The sequence below is a fragment of the Microplitis mediator genome, chromosome 5 (assembly GCF_029852145.1).
Source record: "Microplitis mediator isolate UGA2020A chromosome 5, iyMicMedi2.1, whole genome shotgun sequence".
Lineage (NCBI taxonomy): Eukaryota > Metazoa > Arthropoda > Insecta > Hymenoptera > Braconidae > Microplitis > Microplitis mediator.
In genome coordinates, this window is record NC_079973.1 from 8179874 (window position 1) to 8207770 (window position 27897).

Below are 27897 nucleotides of genomic sequence, written 5' to 3' on the forward strand. Positions count from 1 at the left end.
GTTGCAATAGATGATAAAATATCCTGCGAAAATTGATTTACATTTTTCATGCAATAAAATTTACAAAAAGATATAAAAATAATAAAGGAATGGAAAAATAACGATATTAAAAGTCCCATTTCAACAAATAGTATAATTTATTTGCATTTTAGTCTTTAAAGACTAAATTTTACAATCTACCAACAGTAACTTTTTTTTAATTTATTTATTCTTAGTTACAATTAATTAAATCTATTATTTAAGTGGAAGATAGTGAGTGCCGCGTTGGGTCAGTCGTGCGGACCTATTTTTTGTTCATACGTTAAAGAAGAATAATTAGTTTTTATAGAAACTCTTCAATTTATTTTAAACAATATAACGAGCTCATGGAGGAAATCTTATTTTTATTTATTTTATTCTGTTATTACCAAATATTGAGTATAAACATTGATAACCATAATAAATAATTATAATAATTAGGTATAAAGTTATACCTAGGCCGTATTTTTTACTCGAGGATTACTTACGTTTAAATGTAAATATTGCATAGGCCGTTTCTGCGATCTTTTTACTTTTACTTTTTTACAACTTGCATAATATAGAAATTTTATAATAAATGCAAAGGCGATCATTAATTCTTTGAAGAAAACATTTCTAATAATTTATTTATTTACTTTTTTTTCTTAATTTTGTTTTCTTCACTTTTATTAATTCTACATTTACAGTTGCACCTAAAGCACTAGGTTTATTAAAAAATGTAAACAATAAATTGTACATAATTCCTCGAGTTAACTTTCGGCAATGTCTGGTAATAAATAAATAGTTTGGAAGTCCTCGATAAATAATTGAAAGACGTATTTTATAAATTCTCATCATTGGACGTGTAATTGATGAACGTTATCCAAACTTTAATTTTCGTTTATTGGACGTAATTTATTTAATTGAAATTTACTTTTGTATTTTTCATTTATTTTTTTAATTGGAAATTTAAAAAATAATAATTTTAAGGATAATTCTTTCTGCGACTACGGAGTTTCCAAAATCTTCTACTTCTGGACGTATGATGATGAATGGAAATAGTATTTTGTCCTTTGGTACATTTTTCAGGCATGTACATTTTTAATAATCTGGATGCTCGTTCCTCGTGAGATTTGTCTGAAGATTTGCCACTTAAAAAACTTAACAACTTAATGCTACGTCTGCGAATCCTTAAACGATTGAGAAAAGTTGTTTCATTAGGTCTCACTGTTATTTGTTCGTCTTCATCATCCTCAGAAACTTCATCGATTCTTTCTGACCGTCTTCTCAGTTGTTCTAAATGTTTTTTCCTCTCGTGATCGAGATCCATTCTTTTCAATCGTCTTCTATCAAGCATCCTAGAAATACTTTCAGCTTCATCGCTGGAACTAACAATCGAATTTTTTAATGCTGGTTTCAAAATTCTCCCTGCATCTAGTGGCTTCGGAGATGCTGTTTCCACTAATGTTACTCGTTTTTCAGATTTCTTAACCGGTAAATTATTAACAGAATCTCCATCAACATCCAAAAGTTTTTTATGGAGATCCAAAATTTTTTTACGAAATTCTTCATCTTCTTGACTTAATTTAGCGAATATTCGGTCTCTATTTTTAATTTCATCATCGCCGCTACTCAAACTCGCGGACTGCAACCTCTGTCACCACCATCCAACTTGATTCTTGTCATTTCCAGATGAATCGTCTTCTTCAGGAAGTGGTTCCAGTCGTCTACGATTAAGAAAACAACGTAGAGATGAAAAATTACTGCTACCTAGCAGTTGATCCATACTGATTTCAGGCACATTGCAGTCTTCTGAGTCACCACTCTCGTCTGCATCATCATCAGCATTTAAAGTCAGCCCAAAATTGTCCTCGCCAGTGACGCCATTGACAGACGGCTATGAAATTCACAGGTTCAGCTGGTACTAATAATTTTTTTTTTTTTTTTTGTAAACAGAGTACAAGCATTTGCGTCATGCAGAGCCGTGCCAAGCTTATTAATTTTCTAGTTGATCATTTTATTCTCTTACTTTCTGGTGATGGAAGGTATGTCTAATCTATGGTGCTTGAAAAAATCTGGCGGCGGTGATAAAAAAAACTCAAAGAGTTTGTACTTAAAAACATAGCATTAAATATTATTTTTTAAACTTACGGGGCTTGCGGTAAAACTGTCATCATCTGGTCCACCTGAAGTTGGAGTTCCCCATATGTCATCACCAGATGTCCCACCGGAAGTTGTGCCTTCATCATCATTAGGATCTAATGAAAATTCTGTTCTTTCGGGAGGTACGGGAGGTTGAAGTAGATAACTACCAACTCCTTCACTCAATTGCTCTAAAAAAACCATTTTACTAACGACAAAATCACTAGCTCTCGCTGTCCAAGACCGTAACCCTGTTGGTGGTGACTCTAAATCACGATTTTCATCATCAGCTTGTTCGTCTAATTCATCTTCTTGATCTAAGCTGCTCATAGTACCAAATCTTCTAAGTGCTCTAAAGATAATCATTGTTATCATAGTATTTTTTTTTTATCATTGATCTACTGAAAAATACACTTATCCAAAAAATAAAAGGAACAAGAAAATTTTATAAATTTCTTAGTGATTTTTGGAAGGCTGTATTTTTGTGAAAAATAATCCTATCGAAAAAAAAAAAAAGCAAATTGAAGCTTGAAATCTCTAGTTTGAAGATCTTCCAGCAAAATAATTTTTTGAGCCACGGTTTTTACGGAATCATTAGAAACAGCTCGAGACAATAAAAAAATTAATTTTTTTCGGATTTTCTTTCATTTTCGCGTTAGTTATTCAGTAAATTGAAGGTAAAGAGAAAAAAAAAAAAAGTAAAAGAATTCTTGTTTTATCTCGTTTTTCGGAAATTTTTTTTTTCTCTTTACCTTACATTTACTGAATAACTAACGCAAAAATGAAAGAAAATCCGAAAAAAATTAATTTTCTCATTTTGTTAATGGTTACACAAATTAAGGAACAAAACTTGTTCCTTTAATTGTTTTGAAAAACTTTGAGCAATCGGTCCGGACAAACGGTTCAATGGATCAATCTGAAAATTTCCAGAGTTTTTGGGGGTACATTAAGCTGTAAAATCACGTGGTAACATTACCCTTTCCATCAATATTCTTAAAGCAGCGGTTGATTAACTAAAAAACCAAAAAAAGTCCATTTTTTGTAGGTTTTTCAAATTGATATTAAGGATAAAAAAAAATTTCTTTTTTTTTAAATCGAATATGAAGTTTACGGGGGATTTATTCAAGTTTCTAAAGCTGCCCTCAAAATTGCTGTGCGACCATTAGTTGCTGAGATATCGATAATCAAAGACAAAAAGATCCTTTTTCATTTGAAGGCTGGTATCTCAGCAGCAAATTTTCGTACAAAGAAACAAAAAAAGCAAATTGTAGCTGAATAAATTTCCTACACGAGCTATGAATTGATTTTTCTGAAAAAAATTTTCCCGGGTCCGTAGACCCAAAAAACAAAACCAAAAAATTTTGAAAAATTTTGTCTCAAGCTATTTTTTATGATTCTGCAAAAACCGTGGCTCAAAAAATTATTTTGCTAGAAGATCTTCAAACTAGAGATTTCAAGCTTCAATTTGCTTTTTTTATTTTTTAATACGATCATTTTTCACAAAAATATAGCCTTCCAAAAATTTCTAAAAAAATTCATAAAATTTTCTTGTTCCTTTTATTTTTTGGATAAGTGTATATATTTATAGAATTTATTAAGCAATATTGAATGCAGAGATTCATTATAGTTATAAACTTTTAATTAAATAAATAAAGATGATATTTTGTTGGTAAATAAAAATAAAAATAAGCAACCTGTAAGGTGGCTCATCATCGCAGTCCAAATCATCTTCACTGCCATCTTCGGTGTTTTCATTTTCATCTGCTGGAATACAGTTTTTACTTGGACTATCTTGAGGTCCATTTTTTAATTTATAATTTGGACATAGATCGGGCGTTGGTGGAAGAACAGATATTCTTGGTGGAAGAGGCGAAAAAGGATCCCTCGGAGGTGGCGGAGTTGGACATCCAGACCTATTAATCATTTTAAATTTCACATTGTTTTTATTTTAAATAAATAAATATTTATAGTCTATAGATAATTTAATTTTATATAAAAATCTAAGAGTCTATCCACGATACGGAAAACTCCACCTGTGGCACCTTCGGCAGATGTTGATAGATCCAGATGGTGCATCTTTAAAAACGTTGCCATTCTTTTTAGGATTAACGCTGGTAGATTTAACTGTCGATAAACTGGCACTCGAAGTAGTACTGTGTTGTTCTTGATCTGAATTAGCAGCAACATTATCTTCGATTCCTTGCTCGTGAACCTGAACACTGGTTGATTCTTTAGGTGCTCGAGCTGCCAATTCTTCAACTGTCCATTCTTCTGGTGGGACTTCATAATCTGGTGGTGGTATCTGATGAGAATTACGAACCCATTGAGCTAAATGAATATTGTCTTGACTTGAATTATTAATTGGTTTTATAATTGACTCTAAATTATTTTGATCATGTTGAAGTTTATCCTCCTCAGGCTCGTGAGAGTTTCTTGAAATTGTAATCTAAATAATAAAACATTATTATTATAGATAATTAAATAATATAAAAATAAAATCAACTTTACACAGTAAAAAAGGATTCGTCAAAATTGACACTTGCCGCGTGTAAAACAGTAGATTTACACTTATTTATATGTTATTTTAACATACGTCGTTTGTATAAAAAAAGTTACACTTGTGAATATTAAAAATAACACATATGAGTGTCTAAATTCTCGAAGATCGAACCTTCAACTTTTACACACTTATATGTTATTCGTAACACTTAAAGACTCTTAAATTTGATAATCAATGGTGTGTTACTTATGGACACTTCTTAAATGTATTTTTTACACTATTTAATATTAAAGTTGAAATCAATCAAACAAATGTAGATTATTTTTTCTTCAGCAGTAAAATAATAATAATTATTATTATATATATGTAATATCATTTATTAACATTGCCATAGCACAACATAAATATAAACGTCCTTAAAATTTATTCAAAAAAATTTTAGATTCGTTATTAATAAAAACTCATTGTAATTAGCTTTTACAAGTCATTTTTTATTGACAAAGTTTTTTTGTTTTATTCTTAATCTTTTAAGTTAAACTCGATTTACATTATTTAATAAAACAAATTAACACTAATGTTTGCTGCATAATAATTGAAATAAAAATAATAAAATTACACGAATAATGATAAATGCCGACTGATCATTACAAAAACTCGGGTATACAATCGGTAGTACTTTCCGCGTAAAAACAACAGAGGCAATGTCTTTAACGTATGACTGGATGTAAATTTAACACCCTGTGTGTGTAACTTAAACGAATCTACACAAACTGTATGTTAAATTTACATTTAAAAAGTGTCATTTTACTTAAAATTTTCCAAGAATATTTTGTCATGGTCGAGATTATTTTTAAGATATTTTGTGTGTTGATTTGACAGTAACATATAAAAAGTATTAACAGGGTGGCCACAAACCGGGAAAACCAGGAATATCGGAAATTATCAGGGAAATTAATGCAACCGAGAAATATCATGGAAATGTCAGGGAATTTCGAAAAGTATCCGGGAATTAAATTGTAACAGTTCAAAATTTAAAAAATTTTAAATTATACACTAGTTATAAAAATTGAGGGATATTAAAAAAATTTCAAATTTTAAAGTGACTTTCAACAAATTGTAACTCGAAGGAAAATGGTCATACGACAAAAACAAAAAGGGCAAATTGTAGCTTCAAGGATCTAGTTTTCTAATCTGGTCTTTAAATTATTTTATTATGTGCGGTTCGGGAGTAATCCTAAGAAAACTATCGAAAAATCAATTTACCAAATTTTTGCTCGTCTTAAAAACGGTCTTCGAGCTTCAATAAATTTTTTTCGATAATTATGATTGATTTTTGATTGCTCCGGAACCGTGCATAATAAAAAAATTTAAAGACCCAGATCAGAAAACTAGGCACTTGAAGTTACAGTTTGACTTTTTGTTTTTATTGTACGACCATTTTCTTTCGAGTTACAAACGGTTGAAAATTACTAAAAAATTTCAAATTTTTTGAATATCCCTTAATTTTTGTAACCAGTGTATTTTGAATTTATTTAAATTATAAAATTTCTTATTAAATATTTTAACTTATACATTTTTAACATCGAATAATCAAAAGTAGGCAACATTAATTTATTTTATTGCCATTTTTTATGGTTTCTCTTATGATTTAATTATCAAGTTTTATTATTAAAAATGAAAATATAATTGAAACTTTGAATATCTAAATGATACGAACAAAATTTCTAAATCAGGGAAAAATGTGAAAAACTTTACTGGAAAACCGAGAAATATCAGGGAATTTTGAAATCATTTCTTTGTGGCCACCCTGATAAAGTAACATTTTTGTGTGTTGAAAAATCAATCGATTTTGACAGTTCAAACAAGATAAATACTGTTTGTTAAATTGATACACAAAAGTGTTAAAAATTCAACGCTCAGAATTTTAACTCACGCTTCTTTTTACACTTTGACGATTCGTTTTTTAATGTGTATTTATATTTTATATTTTATATACCTGGGGACTAGCACCGGGATCACAAGCAATAGTGAAATGATTACCAGTATATTGACTTTCTTCAGGACTGTGCATACTCGGTGTATCCGTGCAGCCTGTATTCACATAGATGCTAAAATGGGAAGAGTTAAAGGGAAGATAGTGACTCACAGGCTCGGGATTACTTCAGGGATTAATGATTAAATAATTAATTATTAACTTACATTTGACGCTGTAGAAGATTATGCCAAACAGCTTTGAGCTCAGGAGTAGGTGCACGTAAAATAAGAATACGTCTTCGTGGACGACTATGGGGACTACAACCACCACTGTGAATTGTTTCCATATTCCCATTTTGATAACTACCATTTGGTGTAATTGATACTTGCAAACGAAATTCAGTAGGTCGTTTACGTACAGTAAAACATGCTTCAGCGATACTTGATAACCGAAGTGGCTCTTCCGTTACAAAAAGAACACGATCACGTGATACACGTGCAAATACCAGTAGATCAGTCAACAAAAGTGCCCATGATGGTTGAAGCCGACGACCTTCAACTTTTGCCAATGCTCCACCAAATAACCTTTTATTAACAAAATTTAATACTTTTATTAAAAATTAATACTCTAATTATTACTTTTTTTTTTTTTAATTTTATTTTATGTTAATTAAATTTTTCTATTCTATGATAACTATTACACTATAACTATTTCTATATTTATTTAAGAATGCATATAAATTCTAATTTACTTAATAATAAAAATGAAAATAATTAAGTACTGATAAATGAAATAATAATGATGATGATTGGATGAAGAAGACTAACAAACCATTGTCTGCCGGGCATTGCAAGAGTGAAGGGTCTGCATCTAGCAAACACTAATCGGGATTCAACTTCTTGTAGACTTAATAGAGGCCTTCCAGTATCCCTGGGAGGTTCCATGACTCCAGCATTGGCAGTGGCCTCTCGATAACCTTGAGCAAGATCTCTAGCTTTCTGACAATTCCTTGGTGAAGCAAGGCCGAGTAGTCTTGTCATTTCTCTGATGAATAAACAGATGAGTGAGCCATCTTGTTGACATCAACACTTGTCATCCTCACCTGTAGTGCTCCAGCGGGAGTAATAAAACTCCAGTTATATCAGGACGACGTTTATGAGGAACAGCTGGTTCACATACCAGCTTAGTAAATACTGAATTCCTCCTTAATGCCACTAGCAGACAACAAGCTCTTTGAAGACCACTCAAATATCTACGATAACTTGCAGTGATTCGTGGTATTCGAGTTAAATAACTTTCTACGCCACCACCCTCATCTCTTATCTCTTCTGACAGTTTTAATAATTCCTCGAGATTTTGAAATAGAATTGCGTGATCTGTAGCTGACAATATATCCCGATGTTCTGCTAATGGTGTACAAAAACGAGATATACCGCTTTTTAAAGCTCCCCAGTATCGAGTTTCTCTCACGATAAGTTCCTCCTCCGGAGGGGCATCAGGTGAAATATGTGGAAATACCTACGAGAGTCTACGTACTTAGGATGGTTTATGATAATTTTTATTTCATTTAAAACTATGAAACGTATAAGAGATAAAAAATTTATTTTGCCATATCTGTGCGAAAAGATCGAATCTCTATCATGTTTAGCGGCAAAAAAGTATCACGTTTTTATTGTGAAATAAACTATAAATTTTATGTGTACATGCGTTACTCTTTTTTCAAATAATGACAAATATTCGAACTTTTTGTTACAGATATGGTAAAAAATAGTATACACAACACAGGAGGGTAGTAAGCCATCCATCCGTGTGTGTGTCATAAGCAATCTTATACGACTTGTTTAAATCAATCTACTTCCCTTCCTAGTTGCATAATATACTGTAGATATGATCATTTATAATTATATGCAAGTACATATATGTCGCAGTATACCATCAAATGCGACAAGTAATTCTTTGTGTATATAACTTTAAATCTTTATAAATAATACATTATAATGAAACTTTTAAAATATAGTAGAAAATATTTAAATATCATATTTTAATAAGATTGTAAACTAACAGCAATAATTGTATGGTTTTGCACTGAAATGAAAATGTTGTTATCGTAACTATCTGAAGTATTGCTAGTGGTAGATAGTTGTCATAATAAAATGTATCATTAAATCGATAATAATATAAATTGCTGCATTAACTATCATCAATTTTGAATTAAAGTATACGTTAATAAATATATTGTATACTTTAAAGTATACAATATATTGTATTTGCTTATATTCCCCATACTTAGTATTGCTGTTTTAACGATTTATATTATATAGCAACCCATATTATTAATCGTTCCTTTGATCCTTTGACCTACGATATATAGGTGACACGCTTAGATATCCGTGGACAAAATATCCGCAAAAAAATATCCATTGACAAAATATACGCGGACAAAAAATTTGTAGACAAAATATCCGTAAAAAAATTCAATTGATTAAATATTTGCCGATAAAAATTCATTTGTTACGTCAATTTTCAGGATATTCTGTCCGTATATAGATATTTTATTGCAAACACACATAATTCGTAAAAAGATAGCGCTATGTTTCATACCTATTTATGTATGTATCAATCATATGTATTTTCGCATGGAGTAATTAATTAACTAAATGATAAACGCTTATGAAATCTGATTTTAATAACTTTCTTCTACTGTTATTTTAATTATGAAAATTTTGATCTGATGAATTCATACCTTTGGTATGTCCATTTTCAGGATATTCTGTCCGTAGATATTTTATTCATCGGATATTATTTCCGAAGATATTTTGTCGTGTGGTTATTTTGTCTGCAGATATTTTGTTCGCGGATATGTTGTTACGCAACCAATAATAAGATTGTTTACATCTAATCTAAGTGAAAAAAGAGATCTGTAATACAATTAGCGAATGAAGATGCCGAAATAACAAAAGTATTGAAGATAGATGAATTTTATAAAATATTTGAATATATTGAAGAAGACACCGTATGTATTTTTTGAGACCAACGATAGGTTGACTTCGCTTAATCGAAGACCTAGTACTAAAGTATAAGTGCTGGGCACGAACAAACAAAATAAAAACTTTATTATGAATAAATGTATGAATATAAAAAAATTATACGAGTTTCCAAAAATCACTCTACAACTTTATATTATTATCTATGGAATATCTTATAGTAAAAATCTTAAGCTTTAAAAGTTATTTAAAGTATATCTGTAATAGAAACTCCAATCTATCGAAATATATTAGCTCTAGTTTATACCGTGATCGTTTTCAAATAAAAACCGAACTTCTTTTTCGGTAATATTCTGAGCTATATCTCAAAAGTTTATGATTAAAGCATGAAAATATTCCTTAAAAAATTTATTAAATGCTTTTAGAATATGAAGTTATTTTATAAACATTTAAAAAAAAAAAAAATTTTTTTTCTAAAACTTCGGACGCGTTTTTCTCGAAACTACTTTTTCAAAGTCCGTGATCACTGCCATTTAAAAACTACATGACCGATTTATTTCAAACTTGGCACACACTTTCTACATATAAAATACCTCCCTTCAATGATGAGTTTGAGATTTTTTTTTATATTGCGGGGGTTTTCCACCCCCAAAATAGCGAAATTTTTTGTGAAAAATAGGACTTTTCACTTTACATGACCACCAAAAATATAGAAATAAAAAAAAAATTATCAGAGATCGTTGGAGGGAGGATTTAATGATACTTTAAGTAAATTTTAAGGGTACTCGACTTCAGATACTTTTTAGCTGAGATACAGTGATCACCGCAAATCGTCTTTTTTCAAAGACGTTCTTGGGAAAGCTTTGTCACCAACTTGTTTGTGAATATTTTCGCGTAAAAATTTCAGGAAATGTTCTTGAAATGACACTTAACGATGTACAAAAAGTTTAAATTAATCGACTCTATCTATATAGCTGAAAAAAATTCCCAAAAAAGTGTTTTTTTTCACGCTTCAGACCTTGACCCCTCCCTCTCCCCCCTTGAGAAAATTTTTTCTTACAATTCATAATGCAAAATATTTCTTGCGCCAAAAAGTTCGTTCCTTCTGTGTAATATTGCCAATTTTAACGATACATGTTGTTATGACAACTATCTACCACTAGCAATACTGAATATGGATACGATGACCACCTTTTTTTGTTTAGTGCAAAACTATACGATTTCAGTAAAAATTATACTTTTTTCTATAAATTATGTTGAAATTGAGATGAGAATTTATGAGATTATTAGACCGAAATTTTTAATTGTATCAACTATTTGATAATTTTTTTTTTTTTTTTTTTATGTAATTATTTGTTATAAAAATTTATTTATTATCACACTTGATATCATATCCAAGAATATAAAAAATGTATAAAAATGTATCGTATCAGTTCGAAAATAATTTTTTTTTTTAGATGGTCGTCAAATTAAATGTATTATTCATACGAATAAATTTATTAAAAATTTATTAAAAAAGTGCCTAATGAATGAATACTCATTTATGTTGGAAAAAAAAGGTCATTCGGCAATCTAAATGGGAGTAGATTTCTCACTTCAATTAAACCGTTAATTAGAAAAAAATAACACAGAAAACAGCATTTTTCATTCCTAAGAAAATTAAAAATTGCCACCATTTCTAGAATGCTCAACCGATTTTTATAAATTTTTAAACTTGATCAAGATAATTACCTAAAAAATAAGCATATATAATTTAATAATCACCCATCAAAAATATTTAAAGATCTAAACAATGGCATTATCACCATAACACATGAGGCAATTATGTGACTTTGAACCCTTATTAAAAGTGGAACAATTATCGTAAAACAAAAAATAAAAAAAGGAAAATATGTTTTTTTTCTATAGGCTATCAAGTTCTTTTTACATAATAAGGATAGATATACCCGTTAAAAAGTTATTTACGAAAAAAGCCGAAAAGTAGGATTTTTCGCTATTTTTTGACTTTTAAATGTCCACCATTTCTAAACTAGTTGACCGATTTTGCTTATCTCCGAACTTAACCGTGATAATCGTTAATAGAATAAGTGTGCCAAGTTTCATTAAGATCCGTTAAAAATTGTGACCGCTATCGTCGCAACAAGGCGCGTTATATTACATATATAAACTTTTGAACCAATGGTATTTTTGGAACCTATTCGATGAATTATGATAGATTATGGCAAAATTCTTTGAAAATTCCACCATAAGGACAAATGCAAAAGATAGATTTCTATAAAATCTACTAAAAACATAAATATCTATACTGTTTGGAAGATAAAATCAGATTCTCGTTACAAATATAAATTATTGATTTGTTAATAATTTATTTAAACTTTCAGAAGTAACTTTTTTTCTTTTGTGTATCACTCTGTTTCTCTCACTTGCCGCTTTAAATGATCATATCTAATTATTTTTTTTTCAGCTACTTTAAGTTGAAGAAAAAGACTAGAGTTTTTAAAAATATTAATACCGCTACGTAGATATATTTTTTTTTTTTTGTATAAAAATTACGACTAAAAACTAATTTCCGAGGACTATTCTATTATATTCCGAGGAATATTCTATTATACTTTTGTTGCAAAACTACACTTGGAGCTATTATTCCTTTTAAATAGCTGTGTCCTAAAAACATATGTATTTAAAACACATGCATTTGCTGTAGTTTTATTAAAGGATTTAAAAAAATGGGTTAGGTACATAAAATAAATACAAAATAATTTACTTTAAAAATAAATAAAATACTTGTTGGCAACAAAAAACTTTTAAAAAAAGAAAATAAAAAACATAAGTACAAAATGTCCTCACTCTCGCGATTTTATAATGGATTTTATCCATTAAAATTATATATAAGTAATGTCCAATAATAAATTTAAATATTGTGTTACAAAATGTATTTTGTTTCTGACAAGAAAAAAAAATGTATAACTCGCAAAAATAACAAAATATAATAATAATTACTATAATTATTAATAATAAGCTCTGTAAAACATACAATAATTCGTTTTAAGTCGTTGTTAATTAAATAATAAATAAAAACGTCGACAATCGTAAAATTATTTTGAAATAACGATTTTTTTTTTTTTTTTTTTATAACTTATTTACTGGTAAAATAAATAGCTAAAACTTAATAAAAATAACTTAAAACAAAATTTATAACACAGTGTTCAATTTTTCACGACGCATAAATTATTCATTGAACATTTATATTCTTCCTATTTCATCATAATTTAAAATGATCTATTCTTAAGTCATTATATACTTGATTAATTATATAAAAAAGTATTGAACAAACATAATATCGAAAAATCAATTATAAATAATAATAATAAACAAAAAAAGTCCTCAACTTATAATCAAAGTAACACAGCGTTTCTTAAGCGCAATAAATATCGCGGCATTAAATAATACTAAAGATAATAATAATAATAATAATAATAATAATAATAATAATAATAATAATAATAATAATAATAATAATAATAATAATAATAATAATAATAATAATAAAAATAATAATAATAAATTTAGGTAAAAATCAAGGAGTATAAGATTTAATTGAATAAATAATTAAATCTAAACTATTACGCCTGTACCGACCTCAGCGGTGAAGGCGATCGCTCCCTGGCTGTTCGGATGATCTAGCGCAGGTTGTAACGTTACGTTCACCAGACTAGGTCGTTGCGTGATAGCATGTGCGCCTGACTTGCGGTAAATTTCAAGAATAAGTTGATTTGTAGCTGCTTGAATTAAGTTGAGTATGTCTTCGCGAAGTCGCGTGACTACATTTGTTGTGTCTACAAAGACAACATGATCACCAGGCTTCAAACCTGATCGTTCTGCTGGGCTTCCTGGATCCACGCGTTCCACTCGAGGAGGACGACCCCAAGATAACGAGAAACCCCACGGAATCTATAACATGTCAAAAATAAATATTATTATTTTTAAAAAAATTTATTTACAATAAAAATAATAAAAAATAATTTATTGACATTAAATTACCTGTTTCGCGCCGCTTTGTCGAATTAAACGTCGAGTTATTGTACAAGGTGTTCTACCACCTCTGGCGGTGAATCCAGGATGGAGTGGTAGTCCTGTTAATTCATCTAAAGGCTCTAATTCCAAGTGTCTGAGATATGTATAATCATCTGCATTGGAATTGTTGTCTGCGTGATCCCCGTCTTTTGATAGAGGTGGTGATACTGTACATTCTTGGGGTAATTTTGCATATGGTGTACTTGTCTTTCGAGCAGATCCCACTTGTAGAGGATGCCATGTCGCTTCCTTAACATTCAATAAATATCATATTAATTAATATTTACGATTTTAATTAATTACTACGAGCAACATGCAGGCAATACGTGACTGCCCAAATATCACTACTAAATTTATAAAATACGCAGAAAAAAAGGATTTTTTGCCACAACAAAATTTTCATTTGCACCAAGAAATTTTATGCATTATTAATTAAATACAAAAATTGTCTTGGAGCGAGAAAAGATTTTTTTGGTCAAGAAATAATTCCTTGCACCGAGTAATTTTTTCTAGTTCTAAATAAATTTTTGTTTTCAATTCACAAAGCGAAAAATTTATTGGGGTAAGTAAAAATTTTCTTTAGGCGAGTAAAGATTTTTTGTGTCAATGAATCCTTTTTTTTCTATGCACACTTTTTTGGGTTTGAGAAGCTTCCTAAAACTAAAAGGGAGCATAAAAATCTGTCATTTTGGAATAAGTAACGCGATATAAATAATATATTCAGTGACATTCAGTCATATTTAGTGATAGAATAATTGAATCGTTTGTTTGAGAAACCCCATAAGTCATGTTTTTTACGAAATTAGGTTTTTTGCATTATTGGGTTCTTTGGATGTCCCTCCATAGAATATCAATCAAAATATGCATCAAATGAGGGTTTAAAAAAAATTAAACGGGGTGACAGCAATTTCATTCAATTGAGAAACCCCACAAGTCAATGACTCAAATAAACATATGCAGTTGTAGTTTTACAGTAATAATTTTTTTTTTATTTAAAATTCGCGCTTTTTTTAGAAATTAATTTCAAATTTTGTTTTATTGTTGACTGTTATATGACTAATTAAAATGTTTAAATTAATTACAATTTTTTGTAATTTCTGAGTTTCAGAGTTCAAATACATATTCAATACTTCATTTTATCAGTGTAATAAATGATTTGAGGGGAAACATTTAAAAAAACAATGATTTTATAACTTTTTTATTCCGTTTGGTTGAGAAACCCCATAAGTCAATCAACTTTAAATAATTTTTTTAAGTAGTTTCAGTTAAAAAATTAGAGTTTTCTTGTTGGAATCTTTTTCAGAGACGCTAACATTATTGTATTCAATTATTTATTTATTATTTTAATGTTAAGTTTTTCCAAAAAAATGTTTTTTGTGTTTCCTGAAAAATTTTGTTTTCTTGACTTATGGGGTTTCTCAAAAAACGATTTAATTAAAGTATTAATTTATTTAAAGAAAATAAATTAATCTCAATACTTGGCAATTAAAAAGAGTTTAAATTATGAAAAGGCACAAATTCAAGTCAAGACCTATCTAATGATACTAATTTCAATATCACTAACTAATTCTATCATATAGATATGGCGGGAACAAAATTTTCCTTATTCTCTTAATAATATAGATTAAAATATACCTGGTTTAGCAACTTTTCAATTTAAAAACCGAAATATTTTTTTTTTTTTTTAATAAATTGTAAAAATTTTTAATAATATTCCAGCAACGAGAAACGCGACGCAGTAAATTGCAACGACAATCATTTTTTTTCCGTTATCAATTTCTTATATTTAGAACTTTAATCCATTAGATACACACTTTATTTTATTATTAAAACTGATTAATTTAAAAATAAAATCCGAGGATCGAGAAGTAAATACTTGAGACTTGTGTCTCTAGCAAACAATCGCACAATTGTGAAGACAGGTAACCGGGAAATATTACTGCGGTACGTTGATTGGATAATCGACTCAGCCCTGACCTCCGAGTAAGAGGAGAAATTTACGATGGAAGGGATGAAAAAAAGCCTGTTAGTTTTATTTGATATATATACATATTTAAATTATTGTTATTTATAGGTAAGATTTTTTTTCCCTCTCTTGGATCATTATACATAAAAATAACAACACATACAAGTAAAGCATTATTACAAGTACGATAACAATCATTTCTTACCTTATCCTGTGCCAAAGGTAGGGGTAGAGTCATGCAGCCCAGGAGCTCACTGCGTCTATAATCACGCAATAATTTCGTTAAAATAAAAGTTATATTATTATCATCAGTATTTTAATTAACTACAGTCATTAATTTACTATCACAATCATTATCACTAATTACTTAAAAGTTGATCAGTTGATAATCTAGTAATTACTGTCAATTTAACTAATCCGATCGCGATAGTAAATTTCAGTATGACCGGGTTTTTTTTCGCACGTGGTTTAAACATCATGCGCATGTCTCAACAACCAATCGATTCCCCTCCCGCTCATATTACAGGAACCCGTTCACCAAGACTTGTATATCACGCTCCAGAGGATACTCTGACGAAAAATCATCGAGGAAAATGAAAAACAAGATCAAAGAATCTAACGACCGTTATTGATGGGATTTACGTATACATTTTTTTTTTTTTTTTAATTGAACTATAAAAAGATCTCATATAGTTTGTTTTTATCTTTATTATGTAAGCGTTTTATTTTTAAAAAATTAGTTCAATCGTTATATTTATAAATAAGATTATTAGTATTATATTTACCTTGCACGTCGATCTCGATGCCAAACGGCGATATCAAGGGACGTAGATCTGTTTGTACAGTTGTTGTGAGTCGGATAAGGTAGAATTAATGTTTCATGAAATACTGGATTTGGTGTTGCACGATGTACTGCTGTTCTTTTTACTACACCTTCACCATTTGTATTTTTTATGCTCACCTTTACGTAGGCATGGATTGATCCTTCGTATGAACGTTTTAAATCCTTACAACGGATTACTAATTAAAAGAAAAAAAAATTTTTTTGAGAAATTTATATTTTAGTAAAAAAAAAAAATAGTTTATTTATTACAAGTATTACTATATAATAAATTTAAATAATTAAAAAAAATTTTTTAATTACGTAATTATTTGGGATAATGATTTTTAGTGTTTTGGATGAATGTAAAAAGTAAAAATAGAATGTAACAAAAAGATGAGAAAGAAAGAAAGGCATAATGAGCTGGAGACATTTATTGTCTTGTCTGACTGTACCACTCTTCACACTACTGTTTCACTTGACTTGTTCATCCAATGCGGCATTATCTACTTCCCGCGTCCTTCACACACTTTCAACCCCTTTAAACTTTTTTTATTTCACAAATTAGTCTTTTTAGGATAAACAGAAATATATAAATTTTTTCTTTTAATAACTGGAATTTATTATCAGTTTAGTTTCGGCATAAAAAAATTTAAATAACTTATTAATTTTTTTTTTTAATTATTAAAGATGATGAAAAGTGATTTTTGATATCGAAAAAAAAAATTAAATAATGAAATCTCACGTCAATCAACGAAAGTTATTATCTTTAGACATACTAACCAGAATTGGGACGGCGGGAAGATCAGTAAGTTACTAGCACACGGTACTACCTCGAACTCACCCCAAGAGTACGAGAAATTTAAGACATGAGGATGAGATAGGATAAGAGACTAAGAGAGAGAAGGAAAATATATTTCCGCGATTGCGCGATGACGTTAGTCAGGAACGTAGTCACATGCTAATCTATCCCAGTCTCCAGTCATTCTGACAAAATATTCCCAGAGGAATAGCAAGATAAAATTGAAATAAGAGAGAACATAGATTGCCCGTGGTCGCGCATGTACTAGGAAATTTTTTTTTTTTCTCAGGAACGTGTCAATTTTAGTAGCTCACCCTGATTTAAATAAAGATAGACTCAAGCTTGCAATGACGTAAGAGGAGACTTTAAAAAATGTTTAAACATCTAGTGAAATCACTAATGATGACCTAGATCATCATTATGAATTTTATTTATTTACTAAGTAGTTTTTTTTTATTATATTAAATAATAATAATTTTAATTAACCAACCTCGAACATGAATACAGTCTCCGATGATATTATACTCTAGTTCAATAGACGATCTGGAGTTGGATTTTGGTATTTCAACTTCAGGACTGTACTTGAGACATCGTCTGACAGTGGCAATTAGCGGTGCTTCAGGCGTTTCATTGACAGAATGAACAAATGAGCTTTTAGAGCTTGGAAAATCATCAATCAAAGACGATTTCGGACTATCTAGATCCCACAAATTTGTCTTGGTTTCATCATTTTTTTGACACTGATTTAATGCTTTAGAGTCTATTTTTTCACCAAATGTTGAGTCCAAGTCTGTCTCAAGGGGTAACTTTTTAACATGAAGATTCACAGCCTCAATCGGAGGTTCTTGAGTTTCTAAAATTTTTTTTTTTGTCCCTGGACTGATACTTTGAGATCGTGTTTTTGCTCTTTTACTAACCGAATTTTTATTTGTACCCTGATCTTTTTGTTGACGTTTTCTTCTAATTCCTCGCTGTCGTTTAAGAGTAAATTCTCCATCGGAATCAATCGAAGGAGACCGAAACGCCCAAGATATCGGTGAAGGATTTTCCAATAGTTGACTAGCTGAAGATACCGAACTGTCATTGTGCTTAGCTTTACCCTCATCATCTATCATTTTTTCTTCTACTGATTCATAATTATTATCTACATTATTTTTATCATCATTTAAATTTGATTTCATTGTATCACTATTTGTCTCAGACTTTTGTTTTTCTTTATCAGAATCTATATTGTTTATTTTTTCATCAATTTTATTATTACAAACATTTGTTTGTTGCTGTTCATTTATTATTTCCGTAACTGTATTGTTCATATTTTCAAATTTAGGGATATCCTGATTTATTTTTAAATCTGCTAGTTCTTTTGCAAGAGGAGTTTCTTTTAATTTAAACGGAGGTACTTTTGTATGATACGGTGTTTTACATCTTGTGTGTAATTTACTTATTTTTGTTAATTTTGGATAATAAATTGATTTACAATTATCATTAGGGCTAGATTTAGTTCTATCATTATTTTTAAAAAATAGTCTAGACTTTGATAACGGTACAGAATCAGCTTCCATAACATCTTCAGGACTTCCTGCAAGAGATATTTGTTGGAAAAAGTCTGATACATGTGACTGAAGATTTGCACGTGCTTCATTCATTACATTTTGAGGTAGTTCGTTATTATTGACATGGTTAAAAGTCTTTGAATAAGCACGAGACAATGATGTAGGGTCTGTTGGTAGAGTAAGAGCTATAGGACATTTAGAAATATGATAATTTTCAGGAATATATGTCAAAGGACCAATATCAGTGTCTATTCGAGGTGTCCTTTGGTAAGAGCTTTCCGTCTTTGGCAATTCCAAGGTTTCATTTGCGATTGATTGACGTTTGTTTGGCCTTGTATTTGGCTTTGTGGCCTATAAATTAGATTATTTATAAAATTATTTTTATTATTCTGCACGGGGAGAATTATATAATAATTTTTGCTCGTTAATTGTGAGTAAAACTGGGCCTGGATGAATAATTACTCTTCCGTTTCAAGATAGTGTTCAATTATGGGGTACAAAAAACCCAATTTCGAGTAATTTTTTAATAAAAAAGAATAAAAAATAAAACAATGGGCATCAGTTTTCATTTATTCCGTATTTATTTTGTTTTTGGCCCAGGTTTATTCTAAATTGTAGGGTAAATTTTATCAAAAAATTATCTCCGTATACTACTATTTAAATTAGGTGTGTGCGACTAGTGCTATTCGATTCGAAATTCGAATCAAATAATTTGAATTATTCGAAAATTTTCAAAGAATTCGGAACTTTTTGAATTATTCATTAATTTTTTAACTGTTTGAATTTTTTGCACAATTTGAATCCTTCGAATAGTATATTTCTATTCTGCTTCACCCGTGTAAAAACAATTGTTGAAAAAAGGTTAAAAAAGTGTTGACTATTCTAAATTTCAAAACGTGACACAATGACCAACTTTTTTTAAACGATTTTCAAACTTCTGAAAATACACAGAAAGAAACGATTGACTTAATACTACAAATTAACATTTTTCAGAGCAAAATACGTTCAGAAAAAACTCATTTCGAACTATTTTTAAACGTTTTTCGTTTTAGCATATCTTAATAATATGAGAATATTTATTGATTTTTCTCTTGAAGTTTTAAAAGTTTGAAAAACGTTCAAATAAAGTTCGTCGTTGTGTCATGTTTCGAAGTTTAGAATAGTCAACACTTTTTTAATCATTTTTTAACAATTTTTTTTACACGGATAGTATAATTCAAAATTTCCGAGTCATTTTTAAAATTTTTACATAATCAAATGATTTTAAATTTTTCAACTTAAAGAATACTTAAATAAAATTTTATTTTTCAATAACAGTAGTTATCGCAATAAATAAATGAATACACTGAAAAAAATCGGGAGAGAATTCGGAGTGATTGCAGATTTTACGTCACTCAGAGTTTCGGAGTTTTAAAAAAAAATCACTGCGCATACGGAGTGAATAGAGAGTTTTTTTTTCAGCAGTGATTTCAGAGTGACACTGATTTTATTTAATCCATGTTCACTCCTCAAATTTTTTACAGTGTATAAAGTATAATAAATATCAATTTCATTAAACTTTAATGCTTCCGTAGAGATCGTTAACATTTTTTCAAATTCAAGTGTGAAGCAGTTATAAATTTGTTCTTAGAAGTTTTATTTTCTTGAGTACTTTTTGATATAGCTTTGAAATAAAACAATTAAAAAAATTCACAATAGTTTGTCATAAGTTTTTGTCTGGAAATTTTAAATCATTTGATTCCAAAATTAATGTTGGATATAATGAAAACAATAAAATAAACAACGTCATGAACCAAAAATCATAAACTTCCAAATAATTTGAAAATCCACGAATTATTCGAAAATTTGCACACTCCTAATTTAAATTAATTGAGAATAATTATAATTATTTACCTGAAAGTAGGCACGAACATCGCTTCCGTGACTTCTACAGCGTCTTCGACGTCCTGGAGTTGATCTACCTGTGGCATTATGATCTATCTCAATGTTTGTTTGTGGTGTGACTCTTGATCTTGTTCCACTAGCAGGTGGTGTGTTTGAGAGATCGCAAAAAGGCCGGCGAGTGGTCTTGTGTATTGTAGGTGGACCGTGGGACGCCGAACTTGCGGTTGACATTGATCTAGATACTGTCCACTTGAGCATTTCTGATAACCAAAATAAACAATTCAGATATTAAATAAAAACCTTCAAATTCATGTTTATTTAAGAATCAAATTCAAATATGAGGATTTTTTTTTTTAAATAACGTTGAGTCTAATTAACTTTTACGTGAACCAATTAATAAAAATTTATTAACGATTTATGAAAATAAATTAGATGATTTGAAACGATTTTTTAAATTCAATTAAAAAAAAAAAATTTTCAGCTCAAAATTAAAAATTCGTTTTTATATTTTAGAGTTACTCACTAATGATATATGATATACAATGTTTTGATACATTGTAACTTTATTTAAAATGGGCGTATATATAATCGAAGATGTAAAAAAAAAATATTTCAAGTATTCACTTAATTATCTTTGGAAAAAAAAATATATATACCAAGACGAAGACTTATAGAGAGCTAAGATTGTATAGTAACAATAGATGAGCACCTGTCGTAGCATAAGGGAAACAGTGTAACAGGTGAAACCCATGAGAACAGAAAATACGTATAGTGAAGGAGGGTTAGAATTTGTGCACCTGAGTTTTTTCGGTTTTACGAGTTAACACGTTTGTCTTCTTGTGATTGGATAAACGGAAATTTAACATTCTTGACTGCCAAGGAAATGTGTCGACAATGAAATAAAAATAAAAATAAAAAATATATATATATATATAATGAAAAAGGCCAAAGTAATAATATAGGTTTATATCCTTAAAGAACCGTAACAGAAGAACATGTTAGATTTTTGTAGAAAGATCTTTGTAACCCGGAAGACATTCATCTTGGGTAACATTTGCGTCAACAATATGATCTTTTCAAAACAGTATTTTTTTTGTATAACTGGAAATTTTGACCACTACATCTGTTTCGCACAATTTGTTTTTTGAAATGAAATAAATACCGTTACAAAAAACAATATACTTTATTATACATTTATTTTACAAAAATTATTATTCGATAATTTTTTTTATGAAGATGAATTATTTGTTTGAAAAATTTTCATTGAAGTTAACAGAATTGTCATTGATACATCTGTGAAAAAATTGGCTATGATGAATTTTAAATGCGTTTTTGTCTCAGTTCATAATCAGTGATGCTTAACATATAAAATTACAAACTCCATAATCAAGCTTCACTGTTCAATAGAACTTGTTCTTGTTGCCTTTTTAAAAAAAACTATATTTTTATTTGCTCAAGAAAATTGTATTAAAATATATTTATTTATTAAAAAGTTATAAGACAATTCAAAGAATTCTAATTGAAAAAAAAAAAAATCTCACCCTCTAACAAATTAGTGTATAGTAAAAAAAAAAAATTTTATCAGTTTGAACTCAGAAATTAAAGATTAAAAGATCGTTCCAAATTTTTTAAATTTATAAAATATTTTGAAAATCAAGTGTTTCATTTTTTAAAATTTCCTCTCTTGCTCTGGCAAATGTTACTATATTAGGGTGTCCCGAACCTTTCATAAAATATTTGGTTTTCTGAAAAATTTCTCTTAAAATATAAATTTTTAAGTCGGTTAAAAATACCGAAAATTCGGAAAATTTCGATATTCTTGCGCGATCTCTTAAAATTAATATTTTAAAGTAAAATTTTCAGATAACATATACTTTTTATGAAGAAACATTTGCCATATACTTAGCAAAAAAAAAAGACTATTTTTTTAATATTTCGAAAATTTTCGAAATTTTTGACCGCTGAAACTTGACTTTTTCAGCTTAATTTTGGTTTTAGGAATTTTTATTTGCCACCACATTAAATTTACTTCTTAAACCTAAAATACACCCTTCTAGTCCATCAATCAATAATGACAGTGTAATCATATATAATTTATGAAATGCTTCAAAAACCAGTTATATTTAAAAAGATTTAAAAATTTTATATTTTCAACTCCAAAGATAAACATTTCATTTGACTGGTGATTAATTAGTTATTTTCTATATCATTTTGAAAAAAATTATGAATTCAAAATCTAAATACGAGTTTCAAATTAACAGCATTGGCATTTTTTATTGCGACAATTTATAATTTGAATTAAAAACAAAATCATTTTGAACGTAATACATGTTTTGCTTTTGCAGTTTTTCATATATCAAGATTAAGAATCTCGTTATTTGTTAAAATTATTCATGTATGTAATATAAGCGGGTAATTTAAAAAATGAAATATAATTATCTGAATGGACAAGTGTAGTGTCAACATCATCACCCCTATCAATTGAAAAGTTAATGGTTACTAACAGACGATTAACGAGAGTGAGACATATCTTCCCCAAAATATATACCCCTTATATAATTTTCGTCAATACGACAATTGTTGGCGAAAAGTTGTGTATAACTCCAAAAACGCGTTCACACACTTAGGAGCCAGCAGGTTTTAACTTTTAACGGTTCCTCTCAAAGGGGGAGCATGTGAGTAAGTAAAACAGAAAGAATAATAGAAAGAGAACGAATAATGCACGTATGAGTGAACTATTGTCGTTGTAAGGTATAAAAACGCATTCATTTGCATACAGGCTGTTACTAAATGCACGCGAGCAGTTTTTTTTTTTTTTTTTTTTTTTTATTCATGTGAGAGTTCTACTATATACACCACACAAATATACCATTTATGTATTTATAAACTCATTTATACTAGTGCAAAGTTATTCAACTTACTATCATATATTTTAGTTTACAACTACACATACATATATAATATATAGCACACGTATGTTTGTACGTTTGTATTGTGTATGTCAACTACAAGGAATATGAGAGTTTCATTCGAGTGTGGGACGTATTACTGGGCACCTGCCCATCTGGTAGCAAAGCGTCATCTGGCAGAATGAGTACTAAGTACGAGTATTCTATTTATATATATATATATGAATACTTCAAAAAAAGGTTTTTTTTTTTCATGTTAAAATTATAGACTCAGTCTTAGATAAAATTAACATTTTTTTTAAATCTTTCACTACTCATATGTTTTGAGTACAGTTTCCAATTTGGTCAAATTAAAAGTTTTATTGAACTTTCCACACTGTAAAAAATCGGAGGTAAATTCGGAGTGAATATGGATTTTATTTAAATTCGAATTGATTTCATCACTCTCGGAGTAAATAGGAAGATTTTTTTCAACTAAGTGATTTCGGAGGGATGTGGATTTTATTTTAATTCGCATCTACTCCGATTCATAGTTTTAATGTTAAAATAAACTCCTAAGGATTAAAGAAATAAAAAATTATTCGCTTACATTCATTTTGTATTCACTCCAAATTTAATCCACGTTGGTTCCGAAAATCTTTTACAGCGTAAAGCTGATTAGATTTTGACATCAATAAGCCAATTTGTGAGTCATTGAAAAAATTTTTTTTTAATTTTATTGCTCGAATAACTCAAAAGAAAGTCAAATGATAATATCGAAATTTTACTGAGTGTAAATTACGATAATATTCTTTAATAATTATAAGGATTTATCAACCAAATCTGTTGATGCGTTCGAGAGATATAGAATGTTTCCCTACTCAGTCTCAAGCATCGTCATAAAAATAGCCTGAAATCCTCACAACAGGTAACTTGAATGATATGCATACTGATCATAACTCATCGTTAGTTATTGTCTTTAATATTTTGTGTATAAAAGTATGTTGTTTACATATTTATCGAATTTATTATTCACATATTATCATTTATTTATAAATTACTAGAGAATGGAAAACCGGAGTATTTGTGTGACTTGTTTGTTGAGGAAACAGACGTTCGACGATCAAATCGATTAGCTGCAAGAAAACATACTTCCTTCAAGCTGCCGCTTTTTACTACGAGCTACTTGGTAAAATCTTTTTTGGTGACTGTAATAAGACTTTGGGAAGAACTTCCACGTGAAATTGTAAATTCCAGCAGCTTGCAAGTGTTCAAAAAAGAAGTCTTCAATTATTTATCAAATCTCGACAAATAGAACAACGTCTAATGAAGAGCAAATTAATATATGATAAAATCTCAAATACTGTATACTAAGTCAAAAATTGATTACCTAGTGACTGTGATAAGGATGAACTCAGTGCAATACGTAAAATTACTAGTTGAACTAAGTAAAAGTTAAATTAAGACTCTATACCTTGAATCCTTGTTTTTTAATAATTATTACCGAATGAATATCGATGTAATTGTAAACCAAATTTATCTGAATTTATCTAAAATATTCCTATTTTATATAATTGTACTATGTACTCACAACTATGTTTCTTACGTAATAAATGTACTTACTATGTAATGAAATTTGCCATTTGGCCTGTGCCTTGGCATTAATAAACGAAATTCTAAATTCTAATTATATTATAAATTTACAAAATTTAGATGGTCTATTATTTAAATAAACTTTTTCTAAATATTTTGACGTCCAAAAGTTACACGTTAAATTGAAATACAATTGATTACACCTTAGTATTTGCATATCTTTAAGGGGGGAGGTATAGTTTCAAATAAAAATAGATGACGTCATGTGTGTATACAAAAAGATTTAGCAACAGGTAACTGAGTTGTGTACACTTGAGCATGTGATTCTATTAAAAAAGTTATAAGCGTAAATTGATGAGTGAATAAACTCCTAACATGGGGGGTCCTCTTGTTCTTTTCACGATCTATATATACTAAAGTATACTTCTTCACATATCGAAACTACGATCTACTTGACATTTGCATAGTTATACAACGATAAATTATGGCACAGTTGAACGAATTAGTAGCTTTACCTTTTTGAATAAATAGACGACATCATGTGGGGGAGCACCTGCAGTTGGACATTTTTTTTTTTTGTTACAAGATTGTTATCTCACATAGACAACGGATGTGAAAAACGAATTTATATTCATTAATTTATGTTATAGTAATGTCTGATCATTGAAAATAATTGAAATGATAGTATCAGCGTTTATATAGTAATAACTTTAATTTCGATTTTTGTGACAACGTACTCTAAAAAAAAAAAAACTGTTTTTAAAGTATCTGCGTGTTTGTATTCCTCCGAGAAAATTATTTGTTTAATCTTGGTAAAAATGTACTCCAACCAAGAATATTTTCTTAAAATAAGTATACAAATTCTTAAATCAAGGAAATATTACTCGGTTGGAGTATATTTTCACTACGATTAAACAAATATTCACTCGGGGGGGATACAAACACGCAGATACTTGAAAACAGTTTTTTTTTCTCGGTGTAATTTTCTTGGTGCGGGCCAGCCCCAAAACTTCCCGCTGTTTTCGAGCTTCTTGAACTCGAAAAAATTGTTGTGAATACATTTTCGAGCTCAAGAAGCTCGAAAATACTTTTGTATGCCGTTCTTTTCGAAAAAAACGTTTTTTACCTTTTTTTCTCCAACGATATCTCTCAAACGAATTGACCGATTAAGACAGCTAAGGTGACAATCGACGCGTTTTATCACGTTCTAAAGCTGATTAGGTTTTGAAATCGATCGATTCAATTTTTTTTTAATATTCGAAAAAAAAACGTTTTTTAATATTTCTTTCATCAACGATATCTTTTAACGAATTAACCGATTGAGACGGTTGAGGTGGCAATCGACGCGTTTTATCAAGGTCTAAAGCTGATCAAATTTTGAAATTGATTTATTGAGTCGTTTTTGAGAAATTTAAAAAAAACAAAAAAAAAATTTTTTTTTTATTCTTTCGACAACGGTTTCTCTTGAACGAATGAACCGATTTTGAAAATTGAGGTGGCATTCGACGCGGCTTATAAAGCTCTAGAGCCCAGTCCATTTTGGAATCAATCCATCGAGCATATTACAAGTTATCAAAAAAAAACATTTTTGAAAAAGTTTTATTTTTTGAATATCTTTGAATAAGCCCTACCGATCAATCTCAATTTTTCACAGCTTTTAGATATTGACAAGCCGCGTTGAATGTCACCTTGCCGATCAAAATCGGTTCATCCGTTCAAAAGGTAGAGAATATTTACATACAGACGTACGTACACTAAAAAAAAATTTGCGATAATAACAAAAGTCAGGATTACGCAGCTATTTGTTATGATAGCAAAACTATCTTGGTTAACGCAACGAAGTGACATTTGTTGTGGTGAGTAAAGTGAAGTTGCTGTTGTAACAAATAATATGTGTTGAGGAAAAATTCTTTGAATACGCATAGAATTTTGTGCTTTAATTAGGTGAACGATCATTAAGAATTTATCACGAGTTTTGGATTTTTGGATATAAATTGTGTTCGTAAATTATGGCTAAAATATTAAACGCTATTTATTTTGAAAAGTATACCAATATGTCTAAGTATAGTTAAAGGCGGGTGCCTTGAAGAAGTGATTTTCTTGACTCAAGAGAATATATCGAGAAGCGATAAAATATCTTAGGTGAAGTAAAATTTTTTCGAGTCAAGAAATCTTTATAAAACCTAATTTAATACTTAGGTCAACGCATGTCATTTGTTATAACGGCAACTTCACTTTACTTACCATAACAAATGTTGAAATGTTACTTCTTTGCGCTGACCAAGATGGATTTGTTATCTTAACAAATAACTGCGTAACCCTGACTTTTGTTAAGATAACAAATTTTTTTTTTCAGTGCACACCCTCATACTCTAAACGAAATTATTCTACTCCGCATGTACACCGTTTTAACACTGCTACACCGGTGTCAGTTCGTTTTAAAATCGCTTTCTTTACAGTGTATAGACCAAGAAAACATATCATAAGTAAAACCCAAATACTATTTCAAGATTATTCGATAGCAGTTGAATTAAATCATTAATTTAATAGCTTTCATGAATAGTGTATAACAAACTTTTAAGCTTACACTGTGAAAAATTTGACTTAAATTTCTTATTTAACACAAACCATATGTTTGTTAAAGCTTTGTCCGGTAAAAATGACCACTACATTTATAGATTATATGTGAAACGTGAAAAGAGATTCATAATAGTGTGTC

At 29.3% G+C, this 27897-nt stretch overlaps 1 protein-coding gene across 5 annotated transcripts in view; it reads right to left on the reverse strand.

Moving 5' to 3' along the window:
• Nucleotides 1–964: 964 nt before the first annotated feature.
• LOC130667491 (uncharacterized) overlaps nucleotides 965–27897 on the reverse strand; it is a 32385-nt gene continuing 5452 nt past the window's right edge. The window contains exons 2-16 of one of the 5 annotated variants that reach the window (XM_057469108.1): nucleotides 20707–20957; nucleotides 17751–19164; nucleotides 16424–16658; nucleotides 15844–15898; nucleotides 13640–13921; nucleotides 13238–13549; nucleotides 7717–8132; nucleotides 7446–7658; nucleotides 6839–7198; nucleotides 6636–6747; nucleotides 4173–4585; nucleotides 3834–4052; nucleotides 2149–2491; nucleotides 2027–2072; nucleotides 1788–1894 (exon numbers count right to left, since the gene is read on the reverse strand). In XM_057469108.1, the coding sequence (XP_057325091.1) occupies nucleotides 2049–2072; nucleotides 2149–2491; nucleotides 3834–4052; nucleotides 4173–4585; nucleotides 6636–6747; nucleotides 6839–7198; nucleotides 7446–7658; nucleotides 7717–8132; nucleotides 13238–13549; nucleotides 13640–13921; nucleotides 15844–15898; nucleotides 16424–16658; nucleotides 17751–19164; nucleotides 20707–20955 (4647 nt within the window). In that variant the 5' untranslated portion in view covers nucleotides 20956–20957 and the 3' untranslated portion in view covers nucleotides 1788–1894; nucleotides 2027–2048. The other 4 variants (XM_057469106.1, XM_057469105.1, XM_057469109.1 and 1 more) reach the window with 4 other exon arrangements.